At 37.2% G+C, this 12,559-nt stretch overlaps 1 protein-coding gene and 1 long non-coding RNA gene across 2 annotated transcripts; both read left to right on the forward strand.

The window, feature by feature from the left end:
• The first annotated feature begins 1,923 nt into the window (after positions 1-1,923).
• On the forward strand, positions 1,924-6,526 carry LOC106359723. The gene is made up of 5 exons (XR_007316458.1): positions 1,924-2,353; positions 2,439-2,711; positions 2,954-3,481; positions 3,555-3,668; positions 3,760-6,526. It is a non-coding gene; the product is annotated as an uncharacterized LOC106359723 (long non-coding RNA).
• A 1,964-nt stretch (positions 6,527-8,490) lies between these two features.
• On the forward strand, positions 8,491-9,357 carry LOC125578121. Its single transcript, XM_048740417.1, has one exon. The coding sequence runs from the start codon at positions 8,491-8,493 to the stop codon at positions 9,355-9,357; it is 867 nt and encodes a 288-aa protein (XP_048596374.1).
• The last annotated feature ends 3,202 nt before the right edge of the window (positions 9,358-12,559 follow it).

A 12,559-nucleotide genomic window follows, 5' to 3' on the forward strand; every position in this document is an offset into this window, starting at 1 on the left:
TTAGTGAACATATCAAATTTGAACTTAATGATTTTTTAGAATATTGGATCCACAACATGTGTTGACGTTTAATATTTAAGGAATCTGATAGAAATTACAGCGAGAGCTTAATAGCTTACTTTTGAATTCGAGTTCTATAATTGTTCTTAATTAAACCCTTAGCATCTATTTATTTGAGTTCTGATAAAAGGTTTGAATTCCATGGATCTAGCGCCTTTCATATTGTTTACAACCGATTTTAATATTTTTGTTTCATTTACTGCTTACTATATTTTGCCTTGCTTAATCATTAAAACTAAGTATATTGTGTGATCCACACTCTGTGTGGATTTGATCCCTAAGTGATGGAATCGATTTCTTATTTGAGAGAGTTTCTCTAGGGTAATTTGAGCTACATCAGTCCAGATGAGTTAGTAACTCATGCTATTTTCGAATGTCCACCGGCATTTCAAGCATGAGCTCTTTCGGTTACACCGTCTCATCTTGATATATTCCATGTGTCCATGATATATACTAACATGTACTATCTTTTCGGAGGAATAATATTATTGAAGATCCCAAAACTGAACAAAGACCCTTATTCATGGAAAATTTGGTATCTCTAGAAAACAAAAAATGATAAACTATTCAGAGGGATAGATAGAGACCCACTTGAACTAACATATATACAAAAGGAGAATTCCAAGCATGGTTAAGGGCAAATCAGCCAGAGCCTGGGTTGATACAACACCACTAATAGCATCTAAATGTCTTACAATTTGAGAATATATGGATGGTGGATAGTTCTTGGACCTCTATATTAATCTTCAATGGTTGTGGATGGGTCTAGAAAGATAGATATGGACAAATACAACTCATGGTATAAGAAATCAAAGAAAAAGATAATATGTCTTGCATTCGGAGCTGAAAGCGCTAGTCTGGCTAATGGACATCATGCTACATCATTCGATATTTCATCTTTTTGAGACAAACTGTAAAAATTTGACCTAGATAATAATGGAACCTAATGCATGACCGAATTTTTCGAGAGAGCTGAATGAGATAAAAGGACTGCAGAGAAGATTCCAAGATTTCAAGCTATCCTATATCCAACGGGACAAAATGAAACTGCTGATTTTTTTTAGATAGAACAGCTCGTTTTTCCATTGGCCACTTTGTTTTATTGGTTACTTTATTACGGTTTTGACTACCCAAACTTTCTCAAACCTAAATAATAAAATAACCTGTAAAAAACAAACTTAGGGTATGACTGGTTTTCCCGCTACCACCCGCAAACGCAGCTTTTGCGGTTGGTAGCGGTTGTTGGCGTTTTGCAACAATCGCTCAAACCGCTCCAAACCGCTCCAAATCGTTCTGAACCTCATAAATTCAAAAGCTGGTTCCAGCTAGCGTTTGCGGTTGCGGGCGGTTGCGGGAGGATAAAAAAAATTTCTTTTTTTCCAAAACAGTATAAATACAAAAATAAAAATATTCAATAAAAAAATTAAATTGGAATTATAAAAATGCTAAAATATATCTATTATATTTTAATTAATATTATAAAACTTTAAAATAAAAATATTTTCTATATTTTTTAAAAAATTAAACTATAACTTTCTAAATATAACTTTTATATTTATTATAATATTATTATTTTTGATATTTTTATAATTGTATAAAATGTAAATATTGTTAATTTATTATTTAACCGCTGCTGCACTTGGTAGTTAACCAGTCATAAGTATCCCGCAAACGCACTAATTTTTAACCGCAGAACCAGTCGTACAAATCTCTTAAAACCGCTAGAAACCGCAACCACCCGCATCCGCAAACTCCCGCAACCGCAACCGCAACCGCTGCGGTTGAACCAGTCAAGCCCTTAGTAATATGTGTAAAAAGAGTTAAAGAAAAGTTATTTAAAAAAAAATCGTGTTAGGAGCCAAATCTCTAAGCAATAAAATATATGCCATGCATTTACTTTATCGAAAAGTTGTAACAGCTAGCCTCTGACTTCATTTTTGAATTACCAACCCCCGCCCCTCCTCCCCTCTCCCTCTCTTCGAACCCTCCTAAGAAGGATTTGTGTATTTTATTAATAAACACTGAACGCTCTTCTTAATTCGTTTTTTTTTTTTCTGAAACTGACACTGCAAAGCGAGAGAACTTAATTCATAAGAAACAGAAACGAAAGCGAGAAATGAATCTCTCTCACTACATCAAAGTCAGTATTGATCACTCCTTGGGTCTTCAGATCTCAATGGAGTCTCTCCAGAAGAAGCTTCGTACTGCTGAAGAATCACAGCTGCGTCTCAAAGATCAATATCTGGCTCTTCTCTCTATATTAAAAGAGAAAGATGTAATCGACCAAGCTAGGGTTAGTAATTCGTTTATTTACTTATTCTGGGGAATTTGAGAGATATCGTTCCGAACTGATCGAAATCTGATTCTTATTGTTTTAGTCGGAAGCGAGTTTGAATGCCCATGCGTTGAAGAAGTTCATCGACGAGAACCAGAAACTGGCCGCGGAATGTGGAAATCTATTGAGCCAGTGTAAGAAATGGGAAAGAGAGTGCTTGCTTTATCATCAAGATCGTGATGCGTTGATGGAATTGGGGAATGAATCTGATGAGAGAGCCAGAGACGCAGAAGCTAGGGTTCGTGATTTGGTAGACGAAATTGGAAGAATGTCTGAGGAATTGCAGATTCGTAAGCGAGAAATTGGGATTGACCAAGTAAGCACTTTTCTTCATATAAAAAAATTAGATTTCTTTATGCACTTACAGATCTATCGCTTGGTTAGGCTGTTATGGATGAAATCGTTTGTCTATTAAGTTTGCCTTGTGATTTCTTGAAATTGTAGTACTTATTATCAGCATGTACTTATTATCATTTCATATGGAAATATAACATCTTTGTGTTCCTCGTCAACTCTGGGAAAGATTTGACAAATGTGTGTTATTGTTCTCCTCAAAAGGTTGACAACTGCACACCATTATTAGAAGAAGATTTGCTTGATTCAGTTTTGGGATTACTCGTAAGCAAAGATGAAAATACAGTGGGGCATGTGGGGCGTCTCTGTTAAGCTAGATACGCCCCCTCGAGATGATGGCTCTTCGAGCGTCAATCTCATAATGTTCAGGCAAGGATCGATGGGCCAACTTTGGACTGGATCGATGTGGATTGGGTTGGACTGCGTGGATCAGGCTCTTATACCATGTTAAGCTACATGGGCTTCCAACCTAAAACCAATTGGTGATAAATGGATTGGCTCATATATTTTATATATTGCTTAAGATCTCTTCTAACTACTGTGGGACACTTTGTGTCTAATAGGCTCTTTTTGGAGGCAAACACTCAAGACTTATCTTGCCAAGCCTTGTTGAGCAGGTGCGATCGATTAAAGCCTTCGATGCAAAAGGTTCTGTCTTTGGTGTCAAAGGCAAAGAAATTTGGAACCGAAAAGGAATGCATTATCCAGAATCTCGCTAAAGCCAAGCAAGAGGTAATATAATACACCACCATAACACACTCTCCTGTTCTGAAAATATACCACTTAACCTATAAACTTTTAACAGACAGAACTTGTGAGATTGCAAAACCGAAATATGGATAAAGAAAATCGTAAGTTGTTAAGGCAACAAAGCCCTCCTGGTTCTGCTGAGACAAGTCACAAAAGCGCATCTGCAAAGGTAAAAGCCACAAAATGAAAAGCAGTAGTGGATTATCTATCTTAAACACGGGTATTATTTTATCTAACTTAGAGATGCTCTTATGTTACAGTCATACAAGAGATAGTCTGAAGATGATGAGCAGTCCGATTGAGAAGAAGCTTGAGTTTAGCAGCAGTCCAGAAATCAGTAGGAATCCTCTATCACTTGTGTGGAATTACTCACCAGATTCTAGGATCAACAAGAAGTAATGGCAATTAATCAAACATGTCTCTGTATTATCAATATGTGTCTTGAAGTAGTAGGAAAGGAAAAAAATAACAGGTTTGGATTACATTGTCGCCTCTCTGAAGCTACTTACCAACATGTATTGCTATCAAAAGTTGACTAGAAAATCATGTTACTAACTAATAGAAAACTTCTATAAGAAAAATGTGAAGCCTCCAAAGCTTAGACTACTAGCTAGGGGTTAGGGATTTAGTTTCCCTTTTTCCAGATTTACATGGAACCATGTGTTATTATTGTTAATGCGATTTGGGTATGAATATAAGCAGGGCCGTGTCAAGGTATATATTGGCCTTTGGGCATTTTTTTTACATATACTTATGGGCAACTTAAAATTTTGGGCCCTTATCCTTAATTATTTTTTAATAAAATTGGATCTCTCTTTAACATTGTTTTTGTTAAAAAATACTTGGGCTCCAGCCCCACGCCCCCTTGCCCTATGCTTTAAGCCGGCCATGAATATGAGTAAGTGAAAAGAGACAAAATGATATGTTCAGAAAAACAAGCTGAAGTGTTTAAAGAAAAAATGGAAGTTCCACGTTACAACTGAGAAAATAACAACAACTTTAAAGGAATTATCTGAAACTCTTAAACCTAAGAAAATGTTTTAGAAATAAAATAGTATAATCTTTTGGCTGTGAGAAGGGGATATATCGATTTTTTTCATGCTTTTACAAAGCAAAATCGTACTAAAAATTGGATTACAGCGAATCAGATAATATGGTGGAGAATGAAAAGGGATTATGATAGCCATTGTTACTAATTATTTCAGGTGCTTTTTTGAATCGCTCAATGCAAAGGAGATTGATGATGCTTGGCGGATGTAACTATAAGTATCACAAATTGATTATCCGAGATCTTACAACACTTGTTACTGTATAGGAAGTCAAACTTGCTTTATTTGAGATGCATCCAAAAAAAAAAGCACAATGATCAGATGGAATGGAAGCTCTTTTTTCTTCAGAAGTTGTGGGATAGAGTAAAAGGCGACTTAACCCGTATGGCTAATGATTTCCTTTTTGATGGCATTATATGGAAGTATCTATGGAATTTTATAGTCATTCATTGAATGCTACATGAAGAACATAAGTCAAATGACGGAACGGGAAGACCTAGGATGTATAAGATCATAACATAAGCTAAACCACAGATTTTGATATTTATATATTCACTTGTGTCATACTTCTACGATATATATATAAGATCCATTTGTATAAATATCATCATCTACATCCAGAAAGCCATATGCTTCGGAAGAATCTCGTACACTATGAGAATTTGATTGATAAAAAATCTACTTAAGCCGACATACCCTTAAGCACGGCCATGCATAATGGTAGACAATTAGCTAGAGCAGTAGCGAAACTGATTGTAAAAGAGACAAAATCAGCCACATTAAATTACTTTCTTTAGAGGTCCATTTGATATCCAAAAATTGAACAGTAAGACATGTTATGTATGTATATGGTTATACTTGCAATTATTGTTAATTGCAAGTATAATAAATTTTTTTGCATTAACTTAGTATAAAAAGTTAGCCACTTTCGTATAAATATGTATATTTTTTTCAAAATTAAATGTAAGTGTATTTTAACAAACAGAAGACTAAAATAATTCTAATTAAAATTCAAAATTTTATAGAGATTTACATATTCAAAAATATACCTAGATCCATAAATAAACATAAATAGGCAATTATTCAACTTTTTAATTGTTGGGTTTATTTGAAATTAAACGTGATACAATACTTTAAAATTTATTGTTAAGAACATCATATGTCAAATAAATAAAAAAAACTAAATCATAAATATTTTATAAACTTTTATTTTGTTTATAATTGGTAAATAAAAATTTTAAATATCAATAAATTCATTTTTCATTTTATAAAAAAAAAATATTTTATAAAAAGTTATTTTGACCACTGGGCAAGAAAAACTAGTACACATGTTAAACTGGCCAGTTTATTTTATTTAGACCATGGTGTATTATTATTGTTATTTAAAAAAAACATTTTTTAAAATTCGGCAATTGATTAGAGTCATCACCTCTGGTGCCCCCAACCGCACAAAGCAGAATCTCCTATGGGCTCCACAATCGCCTATGCCCCTTTTTCATTAAGTGGGCGTGAAATGATGGGAATGCCCTTGGAAGATGGAAAAAAATAAAAAAAAAGTAAAAGAAAATTCGAATTTGGGGGGATTTCGGTATGGGTTTCGGTCTGGGTTTGGTGTGAGTTTCGGTCGACGGGTTTGTCATTAATTCAATTCAATTGAAACCGAATCAATTCAATTAGAGTTCTGGAACAAGAAAATTTAAATTTAAAAGAAAATAAAATCCCGCAGCTCGAGGAGGAAAGCTCCTTTACAGCTCCCACCCGAGAAGCTCGTTATTGTCTCTGGTTCGCAGCTCCCTCACAACAACTCTGTTGTCGACGTTGATAGCTACTCCGGTGACGCCGTCGGACCGCAATGTTTCCACCGGCTAGCATTCTTTCGGATAGGTCGTAATGCAGGTTAGTTATTCTCTCCTTAGCAAGCTGCAAGATAGAAATTTGATTTAGGGTTTGTAATTGAAAGTGTTGAAACAGCATTGATTCTGGGATGATTTGGTTGAATTATATATGAAATTGTTGTGCATTGGGGTGCGTGAATTGTCTTAATTGTGAGTAGCTTTGCACTGAGATCTCTCCGATCAATCAATCATACATACATTTGAGTTCTTGTTTAAGCATTAAGCTATACTTTGTATAACTAGGTATAACAAGTAGAACTGATAATTGTTGTAGAGTAGGTAAAACTTGCTAAAACTGTTGACAAGTCGGTAGAACTAAGAACTACGGGTATAACTAAAACTTTTTTATTTTGTTTTTGCAGGATACAATGATGAAATATGTGAGCGTCTATTTCAAATTCAAAGGGGAGATCTCCTGTGTAACCTTGAAGACAACAGTGGAGGATATAGGTTTGGCAATGCTAGAAGAAAAGTTGTATAAAAAGCTTGTGTTGGATGAAAGTAAGGCAAAACTGGCATTGAAGTGCATGCCGATGGTGTATGGATCTGAAGAACAGCAAATTATTCGTGATGATGATGATCTGTTTGGTTTCCTAACAACCGTTGATAAAGACAACCGTAAATCTCTTTTGTTAGTGGAGGAGATGAGTAGATCAGATCAGTTAGAGAAGGTGTCGAGAGTGGGCATAAGTTCGTTTGGTATGAACTACGAAGTGTTGCAGGGAAATGATGATGTTTATGATGAAATCAGACCGAAGGCCATAACTCTGTATGTAGAAAATTGTCAAGCAAATCAACAGAAGGATCCGATAGATGCAGAGAATGATTTTATGGATACGGACACCGCAGCTGGGACAGACACTGCAACGGAGACAGACACTGCAGCAGAGACAGACACTGCAGCAGAGACAGACACTGCAGCAGAGACAAACACTGCAGCAGAGACAGACACTGCAGCTGAAACGGACACAGCAGCTGAAACGGACACAACAGCTGAGACGGACACCGCAGCAGAGACGAACACCACAGGTGAGACGGGTATGGGTGCAGATAAGTATGTTGAGCAGCCACCTATAAAAAAAGCTAGTCAGGTTATAGAGGCTTGGGAAGACGGTTTGGGTCTGTATAAGCTTTAGGAGTTTCCAAGTAAGAAAGCACTTCAAGAGGTGGTCGATAGAGCTGCATTTGGTGAATGCTTTCGTAATGTTATCAAAAAGTCCGACCGGAGACGATTGGTGTTAAAATGTTGTGAAGCAACCTGTAAGTGGAGTTTACGAGCTGCAAAGATTTCAGAGACTGAAATTTTTTCAGTTAGGAGGTACACGGGTGTGCATCCATGCTCTCGGTCTAATCAAAGTAAAAGCAGCAACATCAAGAGGAAAGGCTCAGCAGAATTAGTTGCAACTTTTCTCAATGAGGAATATCCTGAAAAACTAAGTACTCCTGTTCCGAAAGATATCATGGATCTTATAAAGTTAAAACTTGGTGTAACAATATCCTACTCCACAGCCTTGAAAGGGAAAAATCTAGCTATTTCTGAGTTGCGTGGTGGTTCGGAAGAGAGCTACAAGATGCTATATAGCTACTTGTATATGTTAGAGACGGTCAATCCGGAAACAAAAACAGGGGTGAAGTTGGATGAGGCAAATAAGTTCAAGTACCTCTTCATAGCTCTGGGAGCTTGTATTGAAGGTTTTGCAGCCATGAGGAAGGTGATAGTTGTTGATGCCACATTTCTGAAGAATGGATATGGTGGTGTACTAGTATTTGCTAAAGCTCAAGATCCTAATCGTCACCATTATCTGCTTGCGTTTGGTGTACTCGACGGTGAGAATAATGCTAGTTGGACATGGTTTTTCGAGATGCTCAAACTGCTATACTAGACTCTTCTGAATTAGTATTTATGAGTGATAGAAACCAGAGCCTAATCGCGGCTGTAGCTAATGTGTTTCCACAATCTCACCATGGCCATTGTATATGGCATTTGTCTCAGAATGTGAGAGGGCATGCTTGTAACACAACCAAAGCCGTAGTCGCATGGTGATTTATGGAGTTGGCTAGGTGTTACACGGTGGCTGAGTTCGAGTCTGCTTATGCATCTTTTAAGGTGAGATTTCCTCCAGCGTACAAGTATTTAGAGGAGCATACTGATAAAAGCTCATGGGCTCAGGTTTATTTCCCAGGTGTGAGATACAACTTGGACACTAGCAACAGTGTGGAGTCAATGAACAGCGTCTTTAGGAACGCCAGGAGGTATGCTTTAATACCATTGTTGGATACAATCATCAAAAAGTTTTCAGACTGGTTTAATCAACATCGGAAGGACTCTGTGGCTGGGTCGATTGATACCAAACTGGTTCCTCATGTCGAGATTCACTTGCATAACCTATGGAGCACAGCTGAGAAAACACCAGTGCGTGAGCTTAATAGTTATGAGCTTGAGTACGAGGTAACCGACACTGAAAATGGGAAGAATTATGTTGTGAACTTGATAGAGAAGAGCTTTAGCTGCAAGGTGTATGATTATGAAAAGTATCCTTGTCTGCACGGACTTGCTGCTTACTTATATTTCCTTGAGGTTGAAGCTGCTCCTGGTCGTCAACGTGATGTCAAGATAGAGTATCATGAATTGTGCTCGAAATATTACTGGACAGAACTTTGGGCATTGGTTTATTACAAGACCATTTATTTTGTGCCGGACAGGTGTGATTGGAATGTACCAGATCACATCAAAGAGCTTCAGATCATACCTCCGGATCGCCTCAAGAGGAAGGGAAGAAAAAAGAATAAGAGGAGTCCATCTGTTGGGGAACGACGTAAAAGGACACAAAACATAAGGCGACCAAGGCAAAATTTCGGTTTCAGTTGGCTGTTGTTTGGAATGCGTAGTAGTAATCCCAGTGAATCAAACTAGATCTTCTTGTTTGGATTTTATTGCTGTAATAAGTGATATATTGGAAAACCGCGGAAAACTAGTATAACAAGGTGTAACTATGATAGAAATCGGCATAATTCGAAAAATCCCAACTACACAAGTTTTAATACAGAAACACGGTCACCAAAAATTATATAGCAGATACTGCTTCTCAAAATACATTAGTGAAGATAACAAATATTTACAAACCTCATAATAAAAAAAACTCATTGTTTCATGAAAAATATATCATCGTATATAGTCTTTCCAAGAGCACTTTGTTAATAAGATCAGCTTATAAAGAAGTATTCTATAGTTTTCATGATTTAAAATATGTTATTGCACTAATCATTTATGCTTACATGGTAATGCAGAAAAATGACAAGTAAAACTTTCTTTAGAAATTAAAATTATACGTAAAACTTAAAAATGTTGAAATCACGAAAAGTAGAACTACGAAGAAAATTGGTAAAACCAGAAACTTCAGTATAACTAAGAGCAAATATTTCGGAGGAAGAATAAAAAAAATTTTCGCGCTTAAACGAAAAAAGCCAAAATTTCCAATTATTTAGGTCAAAAAGTAGATTCCTAGACACTTTTTCACTTCCCCACCACTCTCTCTTTCTAATCTCTCTCACCATTCATACACTCTCTCTTTATCCATTCTCTTTCTATATTCTCTGAAGATCCACAGTTTTACTCTTTCCCTTTTACTGAACATGACTCACCCGTATGAAGAGATGAAGAAGATGAAGAAACACTACGACATGTTAGGGTTCGTTGCCGATGCCCAATATGGAATTCCTACCCGTTGCCCATGCGGTGGTGAAATAATGACGAATGTTTCTCCAACTCCGAAGTACAAATCAGATTTCGATACCTTGCCTGGGAGTAGGTACTTCACCTGCAAGAATTATGAGGTAATTTCCGCGTATCTTTGTCTTCGTTGTAAAACTAAGGGAAACTGAGATAAACGGTGATATACTATGGGTGAAACTGTGTTATACTCTGGATATCTCTGGGTGAAACTGTGTTATACTCTGGGTATCTCTAGGTGAAACTGTGTTATACTCTGGGTATCTCTGGGTGAAACTGAGTTATCATATGGGTGAAACTGTGTTATGGTGAAACTGACTTCCACTCTGGTTGAAATTGTGCAGGACGATGGGTTGCACTTCCGTCAGCCATGGGCTTTTGGTGTTCAGCAAGAAGTGGAGCGCCTAAGGGGGGAGGTGAAAGAGTTGGCATAAGAGATTGCTAAGCTTACGAGGCTCATTACCTCGACCTCCCGTCCATGAGATTCTCGACCTCGCATGTTCTGAGTTCATGTGCTAAAAACTTTGTCTTCCGTACCTATCTATTTTTATTATTTCGGTTAATACAAGTCTTTGTTTCTTAAGAGAGGACTCTACGATTCTTGTTAAGACTTGTGTAAGTTTATGTGTTCAATCTTATGTTATGCCCAAACTTATGTTATGCTAAGCACTCTTATGTTTATCAATTGGTACCAATTGGTACTCTATGTTTAGACTTTCATCATCAACCATTATTCTAATAAACTAATTTCCTAGGTACATTATCAATATGTACTTTCTTAAACTAATTTCCTAGACTTTATCAATTGGTACTTTCCTAGACTCTCACTCGACCTACACAATAAAAGTAAAAGCATCCACAACAAAGATCGCATATATAGTCATAACATTGTTAAAAGTTCTAAATCAACATCACAAATAAGAAACACATCAAAAGACATCGTTTGTCTACTTCATAAAAAACATAAAACAAAGTTCTAACACACCAAGCAAGTGAGGCATCTCTACTTCACTTCTTCTTGCGTTTATGTTTCTTTGCTTTCTCTTGTGCTGGTGCTTCTTCTTCTGCTGCTTTAGCTTGTGCCTCCTTGACAAACTCCTCAAGCGGGGTCAATCTCCCATCCAATTGGTCAACCTTCTTGTCAACTAACCTCATCAGTTTCATCGTTCTCTTCGGCAACTTCATAACATCTCCCAGTTGAATCGACCGCTCATCTGCCTGTTTTTGGCGCGCAGCTACATCCTCGTCGTGCAGTCAGACACTTCTCCCAACTCTCCACAGCTATATCAGATTCATCAACATCGTCTTCATCTTCCAAAATGTCATCCAAGAGCCTTTTTTCTTGTGGAGTTCTGGTGGGGATGATGCTGTCGATATCCTGTCACAAACATTAATTTTGAATCTTAGCAACACACGCCTACCTTAGTGAGACCATTGTTCCGTTCCTAGTCCTACCTTAGTTCAACCATAGTTCCATATCTAGTCCTACCTTAGTTCTACCATAGTTCCCTATCTAGTCCTACCTTAGTTCTACCATAGGTCCCTATCTAGTTCTACCATAGTTTTACTTTAATCCTACCACAAGATTACTCTAGTTCTACTATTGTATTACTCTAGTTCTACCACAGTATTACTCTAGTTCTACTTTAGTTCATAGGTAAACTTGAGTCTCGGTAAACTTACGGTAGTGTTAGACAATTCCTTGTTTATCGCCAAAAGTGACACCCATGTCATTCCATTTCGTTTGAATGAGGACTTGCACATCCTCGGGCAGTTGACATCAGCTTCTTCAATAGGTTCTCTGAATGCCAATCCTAGCTTAGGAATTGTCTCGAATGCAAGAAGCTGTTAAACACAACATTTATAAAATACCATCAGTAAATAACAATAGCAATCAAGTCATTAATGAGATTTTGCATACCTCTAGTGGAACACAGAAACCCGGAAGCGGCCATAATATATTCTCTTTCACCACCCCTCCAAAATGCTTCATTGTGTGAGAGATATCCTTCAGCATGTAATCATAAGAGAATCTCCCCCATGGAAATGACTTACACAAGTCAAGATCATCCACTGCTCTCTGGAACACCTCCAACACATGATTAGCCTTGTGTCCAACCTTCGTTTGCGCGCAAACAACATAAGCTAAGAAGAATAGAACCGCCATCTTCAGTCTGTCTTTGTGGGGTCCCATGTTCACGAGCTTCTTCTTAACATCCTCCAACCTTCTAAGTTCTCCTTTCTTGAAATGTCTATCAATGAACTTCGTCCCACCAAGCTTTTTGTAGCCGAGAGGATAGTTGTAGCAGAATAGCCCAGATATCAAACAGTGTTCCCACAGCCCATAACGGATGGCAACGCCATTCACAATGAACCACACTTCTCT

The sequence above is a fragment of the Brassica napus genome, chromosome A9 (assembly GCF_020379485.1).
Source record: "Brassica napus cultivar Da-Ae chromosome A9, Da-Ae, whole genome shotgun sequence".
In the NCBI taxonomy this organism is placed as follows: Eukaryota; Viridiplantae; Streptophyta; class Magnoliopsida; order Brassicales; family Brassicaceae; genus Brassica; species Brassica napus.